This window comes from Epinephelus lanceolatus, chromosome 2 (assembly GCF_041903045.1).
Source record: "Epinephelus lanceolatus isolate andai-2023 chromosome 2, ASM4190304v1, whole genome shotgun sequence".
NCBI lineage: Eukaryota > Metazoa > Chordata > Actinopteri > Perciformes > Serranidae > Epinephelus > Epinephelus lanceolatus.
Genome location: NC_135735.1, coordinates 31,115,018 through 31,130,044, shown reverse-complemented (window position 1 = coordinate 31,130,044; position 15,027 = coordinate 31,115,018). Strand labels below are relative to the sequence as shown.

The following is a 15,027-nucleotide window of genomic DNA, read 5'->3' as shown; positions in this document are numbered from 1 at the left end:
CAAATTTGCTGTTGTTGTCATAAAAACTTGACATTAACAAGAAATGCACCTCTTTTTGTGTTTATGACAAGTTGACATAATGATTATTATTGTTATGACAAAGACATCTTCTGGTAATGTCATCCTGGTTAATGTCAAGTTGTCATGATAAGGACATCCCAAACAAATTTAATGTCAAGATGTCATGACAAATACAACTTCTGGTAATGTCACTTTAATTAATGTCAAGTTGTCATAATCAAGACAACCCAAACAATGTCAACTTGTCATTACAAAAACCGAATGACACCTAATGACAGCAGTCATAGACATTTATGACATGTACATAATGTTTATGACAAGTTCATGACAGTGTCATGTCATAGTTATGACAGTGTCATGTCACCCTTATGTAGATACCTTCAAGTAAAGTGTTACCGGATTTTCTTTAATAACTCATATGATGCGAGAAGTCAACTGGCCCTCCAGATATTTTCACATTATGTAATCTGGCCCCCATTAAAAAAAAGTTTGGACACCCCTGATGCAAGGTAACATTAGCCGTGTGATGCCAACAGTTAGCCCTGTTACAGTGTATGCGGCTGGGTGGACTCACAAATGTGTCCAGCTCGGAGCTCACACTCAGGCACTAGCAGCTACTACCCAGACTGTGGCACAGTGGAGTCCAGTGTGGTGCATCTGACAAAATTGGCAGATTAGTGTGTTGAGATGCCACCAAAACGTTCCAAAGTATGGCTATGTTACACGCCACAACATTCACATTATGGGTATCAAATAAAGTCTATTAGTATCAGTACCACTATAACGTTACTGGTATCGTAATTTGTTATGCAATACCCAGGACCGGCCAGGATGTAGTAGCAGATGGATTTGGGCTTTTTCATTGTAACAGAAAACTTTTATGGTGTATGAGTGAGTCAACAGCAACAACATCAGAATCTTTACCCCACAGATGATCCCTGCATGGTCACCTGGCTAATGCATTGATATGGATGGCATTCTCAGTAATGTGATATCACTGAAAATGTTTGTTGTTTCTGTTTGTCCTTACGAGGTGTTTACAGTTGTTCCCTCAGATTTTCCCCACAGGACATACAAGCTGAGTTGCTCTCTCTACATTTTACCATAAATTATATTAAATTACACTGGATGAGACGTTAATGATCCCTATGGGGATATTAGGTCATTGCAGCAGGAGAGACACAGACATAGATAATACCAGGACAGACAGAGTGCTGAGGATAATACCACAGCCAAATCCAAAAACAAAAGAAAACACAGCATCTGATGATCATGTTTGCGTAGAACACCTGGTGCTGAGATTGTATCTGCCAATGAGGGACTTTGATGAATGTGATATCAGATTTCCCCAGAAAGATGGGATAAAAAATAAGCACTTAGACACTTAGTCTGTCACTCCTACCCCTCCTCTTTCTCTACACTACAGCACTTATCCACACCCCTCCATCTCTGCTCTTAGAAACAGGTAAAAGCCGGATCATTCATCTTCATTACAACACAAACGCCATTTCCCAAGCATTCACCCCTCCTCATCTGTCACTCTTACGTTCATTTGATTTTTTCATCCTTTTGCAACCACATACCACAGGCAACCGACACAGAATCTGAGCCTGAAATTTCAGGCTCTCATGTGGAGGATGAAAAGGGAAATGGTGTGTTTGTGTGTCAGTGTGTGTGGCCCTGCCTGCTTTTATCAGGGGGGGTAGACACAATCTGTAAAACAATCTAAATGCTTACTGCAGCAGAGTGGAGGAAGAGAGAGGGAGAGCCTGCCCTCTCAGGATGAAAGTGGGGGAGAGATGTAAAAAATAAGTGAGTGAGTGAATGGAACAAGGTGTCTATTTAGTCTGCAATAGAGACAGAATTACAGAAACAGTGTGTGAGTGTGTGTGAGACAGAGAGGGAAGAAAACAGTGGTGATAAGTAGACAACACACACAAGGAAATGAAACATTGGAAGAGTGGAGGCAAGAAAGAAATGAAAGAGTGGGAGTTAATGATAGATATACATAGAAAGAGAGAGCAAAGGTGAGGCAGAGGAGGTTGTGATTGAATGACTAATGCCTCATATCAGCATATGTACAATATGTTGCATAAGTCTGAAAAGGCTTCAAGGCTTTTTATGCCAAAAGTCAAAGAGAAAATAATGACAAGGAAACATAGCTTATTGCACATTCACTCTGCAGTACTGATGATTTTATGGAAAGCAGAGCTCTCTGAAACCCTCGTGATTCAAAACATATTACAAAATACACATAATTTTTCCAAACATGCATGCTTTTATCATACTCTTATTTTACGCAGTTATGCAGCAACTTAAAACCACATGTCAGAGCTCTTTGATGCCCTCTCTGTCAGGGGGCTCTCGTGCACTGTTCATACATTTTCCTACAAAAAGCAATGCACCAAAATTCATACATATTCTACATAAATATGAGCCAGTGATTCGTGTATATGCCACATATTTGGGAAAACTGTGATCACATGACCAGTGTGCTGATGGGAGTAAAGAAGGAAGTGAAAGGTTGGGGAGGTGGATGAGACACAAAACAGAACGTTAATCAGGACTTTCCTCAGGAGACCGGTGTCCACAATAGTGGGAACTTTGAGTGAACTCTGAGTCATTTCAAGGTATGTCGTCACTATTTGTCTTTTCCTAAACCTTACCACTGTAACTTTATGTTAGGTATGCAACTATATGCTAAGTATGTAACGTCATTCGTGGGGTGCTAAGTCGTAGGATTTACAGTTGTATGAAGATACGTCGTCTCTGTTGGCAACTGAGCATGTGCACTGCTCTCTCATGGAGGAACTCAAGGGGACCTTGGCTGGCGTAATCCATGGAGTACTGGAATATTGTTTTTGTGAGTTTGGCTTGCTGGTCAACTTTCATTTTAGCTCAGGAGAAAGGAGACTTAACTATGTTTTTGCCTGTGGCAGAGTGTACACTCGCAACTGCTGGCCCCTGTGCAACTACACTGGAGCAGCTGGGACACTGTACTCTGTCCCGTATTGGCTGTCCTGCGTGGCTGTCAGGCTAGGTGGGTTAGGCTTACCTAGGTATAGAGCCTGTGTTAGTTTGAAAGGGGACGTGCCGAAGTAATGGAAGGAGAGGAATTTCACCAAGTGTGAGATCAGAGTCGATGTTTCTGAGTGCCACAAGGAAGAAGGACGGTGGTGTTTCCTCATTTTCCCTGTGAAGTGTGTTTCAAGTTATTGTCCATGTGCTTAATGTCTACATATGAACTGTCAATGGATTATCATCGCTGAGCAGTGTCTGACTATAAAGAGCGAGCTGACTAAGTGATGGCCGTCGGATCAGTGCCGTGGCTGCAAGGCAATAGGTAGGCCCGCATCACTTATTTTTAGCCCAACAGCTGAACGTTCTCTCTCTGTAGATCCATATGTACGGGCAGCCAAGCCCTAAACGAGTGTTTAACCCTAAGAATTGTTATCAAGTGCCCAGGGTTGTGTTTGCAGTGACAACTGTTATAACACGGTAGTGAAAACAAGACAGTAGTGGGAAAAAAGCACTGCTATTTCACTTTCCCCACCCAGATTTATCCTGCCGGTCCAGGGATCGAGGTAGCAACCTTCCAGTCATAAGCCTCTCTAACCTTTCGGCCACCGCTGCTGCCCTACTTAATCCTACAGGATATCCTGCTAAGTCTGAACTGAAAGTGTGTGTCAGTGGAGATTTAACTTTTGTTTTGATATGACAGGAAAATATTGTAAACCTGTTTGTGTGTGTGTGTGTGTGTGTGTGTGTGTGTGTGTGTGTGTGTGTGTGTGCGTGCGTGCGTGCGTGCGTGTTGTCACATCCTGTTTCTCTCTGCAAGATATACAATTAAACACACACATACATGCACACAGAAACACTCAGGCACAACAAACAGAAACACAGTAAACACACACACACACACACACACACACACACAAGATACTGTATAAACCTGTTTTCAATTAGCCGCTTGAAGGACGGAGAGAGGGCAAAGAGACAATGTTAGATTTGTTTTCTCATGCCAGAGACAGAGAGTGTGACGCACAAACTACCGGCACTAAAAGAGCCCAAAAGAAGTAAATTAACTTTACAGTTTTTGCCAGTTAAAGTGTACAGTAATGGCAAATGTGACACAGTTGAGTTTGCTGCAAAAGGACAGATGGGTTTCTGTGCTGTTTCTTTGGGAAAATTCAAGGCCCATACATCACTGAACACACTGCTGTCTGACATCACCCAGTGGTTTTAAAGCCTGGACTTTTGGTTTACACTCACGAGCGCTGTGGTCAGTTACTGGACTCAGGAAATGAACATTTGTCAACCAGCTGGATTCTTGGTCACTTCTATTAGAAAACTCATCTAACTGTAAACTGACTTACCAGATTTACCAATTTTCCTATCCACTGGTGTCCCATTTACATCTATAGTCCATTATGATGTGTTCAATACTATGTGCACATTACTGTGTTTGTACTTATTACGCCTCTGCACCGGTGACAGCAATCTTAGGGTTCGGTAGGGTTTTTGGCCGAAAAATCTGTATTTAACATGACATGATTTGAAATCCATTTGAAAAAGTTTGTGATCCCAGTACGCTACCTGGCAGATTCACACCCAGTCTGCTACAATCGGTCTTCCCTGCTCTGACCGATTCAGCATTTTCCATTTGTTCTACACTCTTGTGGGACCAAAAAAAAGTCCTAATAAATATAAAATGTGGAGGTTGTCACCCTGTACATTGCTGACCCTGCAGGATTTTAATGTCGACTACACTGGCGGATGGGTCGCCTCCATTCTCTGTCTACTTCTGCATCCTCCCTCTCTTCCGTCTCTTCTGTTTCTTGTTGTGTTACGTGAAGGTGACTTTAACGGTGATTTAATCATTAAAGGTAATTAAATCAAATAAGACCTAACCAGTTTTGCTATTAGGAGTTTTTCTGAAGAGTAAGACCACATTTCCTATAAAGCCCACTGATTCTGGGTGACAAGTTTCAACTGAAACCCTACTGATACACCCTGCCGTTGCTCCACATGTGTTTGTTTTCTATTTGCATGAATATGTTGGAAGAGATTTCTCATCTCCATTATAAAATCCTCTGAAAGCTCCACTGATGCTACAACATGAACAGCAATCTTTGATGTTCTGTACTGTGCTTCAGTAAGGCAACAATAACCAATTCTCTGGCAAAAAGGAAATACAGTGTAGAGGTTGCATCTCAGCAATGTGTCCATTTATCCCTCTAAAGAAAAATGTCTATTATTCTCTCTTATCCTAAACCCATCTCTCTGAACCTTCTCTTCATCCTCTCTTCCACATCTCTCTCTATCCGTCACTCTAATTTCTCTTCATTTTCTCTTTCCCTTCTACTCTCCGTTCCCATTTTTGATCACCTCCCTGCTCAGCTCCTCCTCCGTCTCTTCCTCTCTTGAGGGTGAGTCTAAACGAAGGTGATTTATTATCATGCTCTGGTTCTCCCTTCCTGCTGAAACACCATTACTGTCAAAGTCACAACACAAACACTCAAGACTCAATAACATTTTACACCTGCCAACACAGTTACCAACTCAAATACAGAACACCGAAATACAAATACACTGGTAAATGCACGCACACATGCAAACAACAGGTACTTATACTATTGTATACATAAAACAGAGACCTTTTTGCACATACAGACACATACATTTGCACAAAATTGCTGACATACAAGTTTTAACGCACATGCAAACACGCACGAGACACGCTCCCACACTAATGCACTTGTAATGTATCTAAATGCAAACAACAACACAGATACTGAGGAAGGAAGTTGACTTCTTTCTGTTTTCTGTTTGCTAGCTGTGTTAAGTCATCTTAAAGGACAACTTCGGTATTTTTCAACCTGGGCCCTATTTCCCCATGTGTATGTGTGCGTATGATTCATAGGTACAACTCGTTCTAAAACTGGTTCAGTATTGAAGGAGGCGGATGCAACCGGGAGCTGCGAAACGAGCTAAAACGGTAACGGGGGCAAATGCGTCCCGTATAAGTTTGCGCATTAAAAGTGCTTTTTTTCGCCACTGACCGGTTCAGATCGCCAGTGCTATCTCTGTAAATAGCATACTAAGCGTTTCCTTTATCTCTGGGCTGTGTGACATCATCTCGCGAGAGCTTTGCTCCACTGTGTCTGTGGCTCTCTCTACTCGTGGGACAGCCGTTTTCTTGAGGAAGAGGTGTTTCGGGATTGGATGTCTTCTCTTCTTCGGCTGGCAGTAGTCATCTTGGGAGAAGTGAGCACTGCAGACCTGATGGTCTGCAAGGTGCAGCGTCTGTGTTAGCATCCATTTGTAGCACAACTAGCCACAACTTCAGCATCTCGCCGTCCGACAAAGGCAGCCTATGAAAACTGTACGGAGTGTTGCGCGACATCCTGTTCTTGCAATTCGGATAAGCACAAACACGAACCACTGTTTTCAATCGATGCAGTAAAACTCTCAGCTGTACTCCGGGACAACCAGTGCCACTCTGAGCAGTGCTCAGCATGGCTCCTCTGTTTTCTTCCGGCAACAAGCAAATCTCTCTCAAGATGATGTCACAGCCGGGAGGAGGTGAAGGGTCAGGGAAACACTTAGTATGCTATCTACAGAGATAGCACTGGCGATCTGAACCGGTCAGTGGCGAAAAAAAGCACTTTTAATGCGCAAACCTATACGGGACACATTTGCCCCCGTTACTGTTTTAGCTCGTTTCACGGCTCCCGGTTGCATTCACCTCCCTCAACACTGAACCAATTTTAGAACGAGTTGTACCTATGAATCATACGCACACATACACATGGGGAAATAGGGCCCAGGTTGAAAAATACCAAAGTTGTCCTTTAACAATCTCATTAAATGAAAGGCAACAAACATCAAAGGAAACATGAAAAATGAATCTTGCTTTGTGGGAAACACAGTGAAACTAAAAAGATGCAAATCAACAGACATGAATGTTGCAGACTGAAAACATAAGGCAGTTTATCTGTAGAAATAATATAAAAGCAGGAGCAAAGGAAAAACAAAGTATGCAACTGAAAAATTTGACAAAAGATAAATGCTGTTTCAGATTTGAAAATGTTCATTGTCACAAAGACAGGCCAGAATACATGGAGGCTCTTATGGTTAATTTATTTCCTGTAGGAAAAGATAACGAAACAATTCCAGGGATTGTATAAAGTAATTTGCACGTACGACTCCATATCTCTGCATCTGATTCAAGTCATGGGCTGAATAAAAACAAAGAGAGACGGTGAAGGAGCAGGATAGAAGAGGGGCTGAATATAAAAACAGTCGAAGTGTGAGAAAGACAGGAGAAATAATAGGGGAGAAGGAAAGAAAGAGGCGTAAGGAATAAGTAGAGAGAAAGAGAGTGAATGAGAATGAAAGAGTGAAGGGGTACTGGGGGTGTGTGACATAGAGTCCCTTGAGTTCTAATTATCACTGTATGAATTATTACATCTGTAGAACACGGTCATACACACATGTTAACACACACACACACACACACACACTCTCACACACACAAGCACCTCTGGATCTCCCCTGCAGTCTCAGCTCTCCTGTCTTCCTCCATACACCTCTAGACCACGTCACCTGAGGCCTTTTCTGCCTCCAACCGTCTTCCTCTGTTGTCTACTTATGATCCCTTTCTTCCCACCTCTCCCTGAAATGTCTTCTTTTATCTCCATTTTCAGTTTGAGTCGCTTTTACGCTTTGCGTCACGTTAACTCAGTGCTTTACGTTCTACCTTGATCCTACTGAAGAGAATATTTTGCTTCCCTCCCGAAAAGAGATGATTCTCAAATCCAAGACTTCTACATCAATTGTTGTGTCCTCATGGGGAGCTCTTGTGGGGGAAATTACCTTCACAATGTCTCTTTCTAGTTTTAGATTTTAATTGACTCCTGCAAGCTACAAGGAAACTTTTGTTTTTCAGCTAGCTGCTTAACGGAACAGTGTGTAAGATTTAGGGGGATTTAATGGCATCTAGTGAGGGGGTTGCAGATTGCAACCAGCTGAAACTTCTCCTGGTTAGAATTCCTTCAGTGTTCATTGTTCAGGAGGTTTTTACTGGGAGCCAAATTATCTACAGAGGGCTCTTCTTCTATGTAGCTTTATCCCTATCTTTATTCAAGAGAGTGGTCTATCAGTTTGAGAGCGTTATTTATTAATTTCACGCTCAAAAACCCTGCCCTCGCACTCAAATAGCCTCTGCGTGCGCTTGGATCTACTCTGTTTCTGCTCAAACTGTGTGCTCACACTCAGATACCATGTTGCTCGCACAGATTTCCTGCTCGAGCTTTGGCTTTTCTCCTCGCGCTCAAACTGTTTCTGTGCGCTCGCGGAATTTCTGCTCTCAGATTTCTGGATTTTTTTTGTGTAACAACCCTGTCAAAATCCCCCAACCAATAGAACTTTTGGAATAAAGGGACTGTTAATTTACACACGTGCGCCATATATATATATATACATATATATATATATACATATATAGTTAGTTCTGACCAAGTAATTTGTAATTTGATTGGACGAGAGGCATTCCATGAGTGCTGATATAGAGTATAACATCACTGGGACTTGTAACAGTAAAATCACTCATAAATATAAATACAACCGTTAATTAACCAACTGTCACACTCACTACACTGACGTAAACTGACACTAGCGTTACACCAAGAAGATGGATATTTTCCCCAAAATTACATTTGAATTAAATTATGAATGGTCGTCAGGAGAGGACAAGGAAAAGGAAAGCCAGGACTCTTCTGTGCAGACCTCCAGGTGTGTTTGAATCCGACTGTGCCAACATCCAGGTTTGCCAACGTTTCATCAGCCGAACTGGACGAAGTTACACAGTTGCAGATCAATGTAAATACAAAGTAGCTTGTGAGTTCCTGGCGTATGTGCTGCGTTGCCTGGCAACAGACCAGGGGAACTTTTTTTTTTCTGCAGAGCTACATAACAAACTTAAATAATTTATTTCTTATTTTTATTTTTTATTTCACCTTTTGTTAACATTTCCTTACTCAGCATTGCTGTTTAAGCTGTTGTTGAACTCATTTCACTGGTCAACAGTAAATCTGGCATTCTATTGGTTGGGGGATTTTGACAGGGTTGTTACACAAAACAAATCCAAGTGCAAGGCAGAAATCTGAGAGCAGATATTCCGTGAGCACACAGAAACAGTTTGAGCGCAAGGAGAAAAGCCGAAGCTCGAGTAGGAAATCTGTGCGAGCAACATGGTATCTGAGTGTGAGCACACAGTTTGAGCAGAAGTAGATCCAAGCGCAAGCAGAGGCTATTTGAGTGCGAGGGCAGGGTTTTTCAACGTGAAATCAATAAATAATGCTCTTAAAGTGATAGACCACTCTCTTGAATAAAGATAGGGATAAAGCTCCATACTCTTCCTCTCCAAAACAATTGAACCATGTGATTAAAACTGGTAAAAACGTTGGTTCACATCACAAAAAAATCTGTATTTTTCCTACGTTCTTGTCACAGACAGGCTGCTAACTATGGAGGCCAATGTGAAAATATGAATGGCCCGATCTGGAGCCACTATTGTGTCCTTTCTGGGCTCCTGAAGAAACACTGCAGTGCAACGTGGCAGACTATGTACCACTATGAACCACTCCCTATTTAGATATATATCATATTCCAATGCCAATATATCCCCTCAAATCCTACACACTGGACTTTTAAACCAGTGCTTCCACTACTGAGGAGAAATAAATGAATATGGCACTACTGGCTATTATACGCCTTTGCTACTGTGCAGGAGAATAGAAGAGAGGAGCCTGTCTGTTTACACTGAAGACATAATCTCGGAGGTCAGGTATCATCAGTGTTTGATAGCTAACAAGGTCACACTGCAGAAGGTGGCTTCACCTACAAGCTGGAAATTAAAATGTTGCACTTCCTGTCCTGTCTGTCGGACTCATATCAAGAGATGTATTCATCTGCGTGCTAATTATATAAGACCAGAATTAATTCACTCTGTTTCCATGGTAATATTTGCAATGTCCTGGTGGGAGAAGTAGCAGAATTTTATGTGTGAATGCAAGGTGCACATGGTTACACACACATACACACCTGTACACATGGCTTACCTGGTACGGATAGAGCGTAACTCCTCCATTAGTTCGGTTCAGGTGCTGATGAGCCTGCAGAGCTGCTGTACTCAGAACTGCTCCACTCCCATTACCGCTATTATTGCCAGGGCTGTTTACTCCAGTCACAGGTTGCTGTTGGGCACCAGCTTTTCCTGAACTGGGGGACCCATTCCTTCTGTCCATCCCACCTCCAAGTCCCAGGGAGCTGGGCTTGGATCCCAGCCTGTGCCCTGGGCCTTGAGGTTGCTGGTTTGTTGCAGCGCAGCTGCTGGATGTTTGCCCTACCGAGGGACTCCCATGGCTAGGGTTGGATGGTCCGTGGCTTGGGCTGGGCGTTGGGGTCTGGCTCGGGCTTGGGGAAGGCGACTGGGAGGACGGGTGTGAGACGGCAGCAGCAGCTGAAGAGGAGGAGGAAGGGAGAAAAGGGGGAATCCACTCTCGTGATCCAGGACCTCCTGGGGCTCCGGTTGCTCCAACTGGACCCGGAGGTCCTTGAGATCCATATCGTCCAATCAGGGCTGGAGGGGATGAGGGGGGAGACAAATCCCACTGGTCGAGGGTGAGGACCATACGCACAGCTTCCTGTTTGAGCTGAGTGAGGTGTGTGGCGCAGACATCACAGCGGCTGTCACGTTCGTTCCACGCCCGTCGAGAGCTGTTGGGCACCTGAAGCTTGTCATGAAGAAGGAGAGAGAAGGAGGGATCCTGGAAGGGGACAGAAACAGAGAGCCAAGATTTAGACTGCTGTCTGGAGGAATGAGTGATAGCAAAATGATGCAAGAACGGCATGTTTTGAGCTGCACTGGAGGATGTAACTGATGATAACCTGCAGGAGAGGAGAGGAGAGGAGAGGAGAGGGAGAAATGATAGGCATGTTGAACAAATCATGACTATGAATATTTATAGAAAATCCAAGAAACATTGCTTTGTAGCCCGGGGGAAGATGTGTAGAGAAACACACGTACCCAGAGAAGGACGTGCAAGCAAGTACACACAAAAATGCACACACACGCACACACATACACTAAATCCTTGGGGTCTAGAGGGTAAAAGTGTCACAGAAGCTGGCAGCAAGGAGAGTCAGGAATGAGAAAAACTGACCTTCTACTCACTCTCTCTTTTTTCTCTCCCTTCTTTCTTTTTCAGCACAATTTTTGCTACAATGTAGCCTGACTGTGTGTGTTGAGTGCATGATGTGACTTTGCACCTTTGAAGCATCTGTAAAGTATCTTGGAAAAATAGATACTGAAAATATAACAGATAAAACAGCAGCCGTTTTTCATACAAGAGGTTAATTGCTTGGCTATCAATTTCTAGCTCTAAGAGATTACAAAATGTAATTCCCATAAAAAGGCAATAAAAAATATTTGATGAAAAGGAAACAGCTAAGCAAAGGTAATAGAAACTATTTCTTGTTCATTCATGTCTTTGAAAAGAGTTCAAAAAAGCATATTCAGCTGATATCTATCTTCTCATTTTAAAACCCATTTTCCCATTTGTTTGTCTCTGAATTGGTAAAGCGTAATACTAAATGCTAATGATTGACATGCAGAAAGAAATCTTGTAAGATTTATAAAGAAAAACAGCACTTTTGTGAACAAAAAACAGAATTGCATTGGTTTCAGACTCCTTGGGCCCAATCTCACTCTTGCAAATGCAATATCAGAGTGAAGGCATTAGGTCTGTGTGGGTGTCTCTAAGTGCACCTGCTTTTTTAAGTTTATGTTTGAGAAGCAGCGTGAAGTGCAAAAGGGCTGGGTGTAGTGGAAGACAGATCTGAGAGTAAGTTGATTAATAAATACTCTCTCAGCCAGTCATGTGACTGGTCTCACAGCTCTGAAACATTTGAGACAATCACTGCTCAACAGATGAACTGGCTTCTCTAGAAAACCATATGTTGACTGTAAGTTGCAGGGTGGCACGATGTGAACACACAAAAAATAAATATATAGCCACCTCGCAGTTGCATGCCTCCACCAACAATTCAAGTTGCAGTTTACATCTATGACTGTTTGAATCCATATAATATTTGTAGTGAAAACTTTGAAGGAATTTAATGAAAGATATTAAGTGTATTCCTTGGTAAAACAGGGATGATTCACACACATCTTCCCCCAAGCAGTATAAACAATCTATATAATTAGCACAGTTTCAAGGTAGACACTTAAGATTAGAGTCACCAACATAATATCCAACCAAATCAATTATTTTTTTTTTAAAAAAAAGCATGTTTTGTCAGTTGACTTGACCTTTGACCACCAAAACCTAATCAGTTTGTCATTAAGTCCAGGTGAATGTTAGTACCATATTTGAATGAAATCCTTCAAGGCGCTCCTGAGATATTGTGTTAATGGTAATAGGATGGACAGACGGACCAACGACCTGAAAATGTAATGCCTCTGGCCATGGCTGTTGCCAGTACAAAGTAAGCTGCAATCTCTGAGGCTGAAAATTGAAGCAATGCAGAAGTGCCAAAAACTGCAGTTCATCAAATGACCACTTGAGGCTGACTCCTGAGGCCAGTCAGTCCCAATAGACCCCCATGTTAAAATGCCCAACTTTACAGCCAAAATAAACATGTTTACAGACTGGTCCAAAAAGTGGTTTTGGTCTCTATAACTAATTTAAACATTCATGACAACTTTACTGTGGGTAAATTGTTTTATAACTCACCCGTTTACATTTTATTAAGGCTTAAGGGCAAGTTGCTTGAGTGACAGGCTTTTTACAAAGTTTTAAAAATGTCACTATAGTCTATGAGCCACCCTTAGCTTCTCCACACCTTCACCCTCTCATCCAAATATGGTCACTTCTTGCTCTAAAAACCAAGATGGCAACAGCCAAAATGCTGAACTTGAGCCTTTAAAATGGGTCCAGTGTTTCTGCACTCTCATCACTGCTAAACATTAGAGATTACCATTCAGTCAGAATACGGTTGGTGTTGGTTGCATGATTGGTGTAGATTCAAAAGAGACTTTTAAGTGATAATAATTTGCCTGTGCTGGAAATGAAACAATTCAAAGACCTCTTAAAAAGCTGCTGTAATTGCATGAACTATTTTCATTAAAGTGCGTTTTGGTAATTTAATACATTTTAGTGTTAAAATGACAAATTCCCATTTTAATGTCCAATTAAATGCCATGTGTTCTGACTCCATCTTCTAACAGTCAGTCTTTTAGTTGAGTTTATTTCTTTTTGTTCCCAGTATCGGGCTTGAGACCTTGTTACTCTGACAACAGTTCTAGATTAATTTCATGGTTGGATTGCTGCTTGCACTGGTCGTGATGTTACCGTTGTGCAGCTGGTCACAGTAATGGACTATAGAGGCTGACTGAAGTGTAACGTGTAAGTGAACTGCAGTATTAGAGGATTGGTTATAGTGGAAAAAATGGTGTTAACCTTTCTATTTCTGGTGCATTGCTTTTGTTTACAAAAATGTCATGGTCTACTCTATTAAGGCTCCCTTTACCTGTGTAAACAGCTTCTGAGCACTCCCACAACTGCAGCACTTACACCACATTCACAGACGTGTGCCCCTACTGGGATGGAAACTGACCACAACAGTCAATATGAAGCTGCTGTATGAACATATGTAAATAAGGGCTGCACCATATATTGGCTATTATAGTCATCATCATGTCGACCTGGGTGACAAACACAGTGCCAAATATTGCACTGAGGGATTTTTTGAGTTGGCTGAAAGAGAGTATGTGTACAAAACTGCACTTTAAATTTAGCTATCATTATTTTTTTATTGCTGCCTTTTGTGTTCAGTTCAGTGTTCAATATGTTGAAAAAAAAGAAAATAACTTGCTTTCTTTTTTTTAATTCAACAGGTTATATGTTGTGTTTAAGCATTTTACTAAAAGCAGCAGGACTAAGTACATGTAAATATCTATTTATTGTAAGTAATATCAGAGCGTGCAGTGGTGGTAGTTGTTCCATGATTGTTTTTTTTGGGTAAAAACAAAAATCTGTGATAACAGAACAAAAGTTTAAGGTTGAACAATGTAATCCATGATTATGCTACTACCATTTACTTCCACTGTGCACTATGCAGTGCCCTAGGGTTGATGACATATGCTTGATTACATTGGTGCCACTCAAACTGGCAGAAATGCAGGCTGGTTCACCAGATAGCACCAAGGCTTCAAGAATCCTAGACAGACCTGGTTAAAGAACCAGAGCTAATGTGAAGAACATTTGATTGTTTATACTTGGGCATATTCACATATTTTAGGGGAACACAGACTGCCAGGCTTGCAGGTTCCCAAGAACATCCAATATAATACGTACATATCAGCATTCAAGATGTTAAAAAGTATATGTGGTAAAAGCGTCAAACAAACCAAAAGTTCTGTTATGTGGGTAAAATATCTAGACAGAAATACAGAACCACTAAAAAATCCTAAAAGCATTGTTCTCTCCTTCCTTTCTCTCATGTTGGTCCACTGTATTTGGCTGGTGAAGTTGTGTGTATGCATGCGTGTGAGCAATCCCAGAGAGCGGAAATCCGGATATTTGTCCAATTTGTTTGCGCAGTTATCTGTGCCCGTGTGCATGAATGAGTGCGTGTACAGGTATGTGTTATGTGTGCGTATGTGTGCATGGGTTTTTCCAGACTAATTGGAGCCACTCGCACAGAGCAAAGCCACTCTAAATCTCCTGCCACGACTCTCTGGTCTAAATATCAAAGTTAACAAGCAAAGCACACGCACACACCCCGATACACATCTGCGTATAAAGCTCATTTGACCCCCTTGAAAATATTTCTCTCTGCAAAGCATTAAGCACTTTATCTGACAAAAGGTCATTAAACAGAACTTGTTCCTTATAAAAGTCTCGCTTTACCCAAGGCTGTTGAGACTGATGGTGGGGT

The 15,027-nt window shown here is 41.8% G+C and overlaps 1 protein-coding gene across 1 annotated transcript in view; it reads right to left on the bottom strand.

The window, feature by feature from the left end:
- kif26ba (kinesin family member 26Ba) overlaps window positions 1–15,027 on the bottom strand; it is a 126,615-nt gene that overhangs the window by 74,193 nt on the left and 37,395 nt on the right. Inside the window, exon 3 of the mRNA XM_033622806.2 lies at window positions 10,146–10,853. Within this exon, the coding sequence (XP_033478697.2) occupies window positions 10,146–10,853 (708 nt within the window). The remainder of the gene's footprint in view (window positions 1–10,145; window positions 10,854–15,027) is intronic.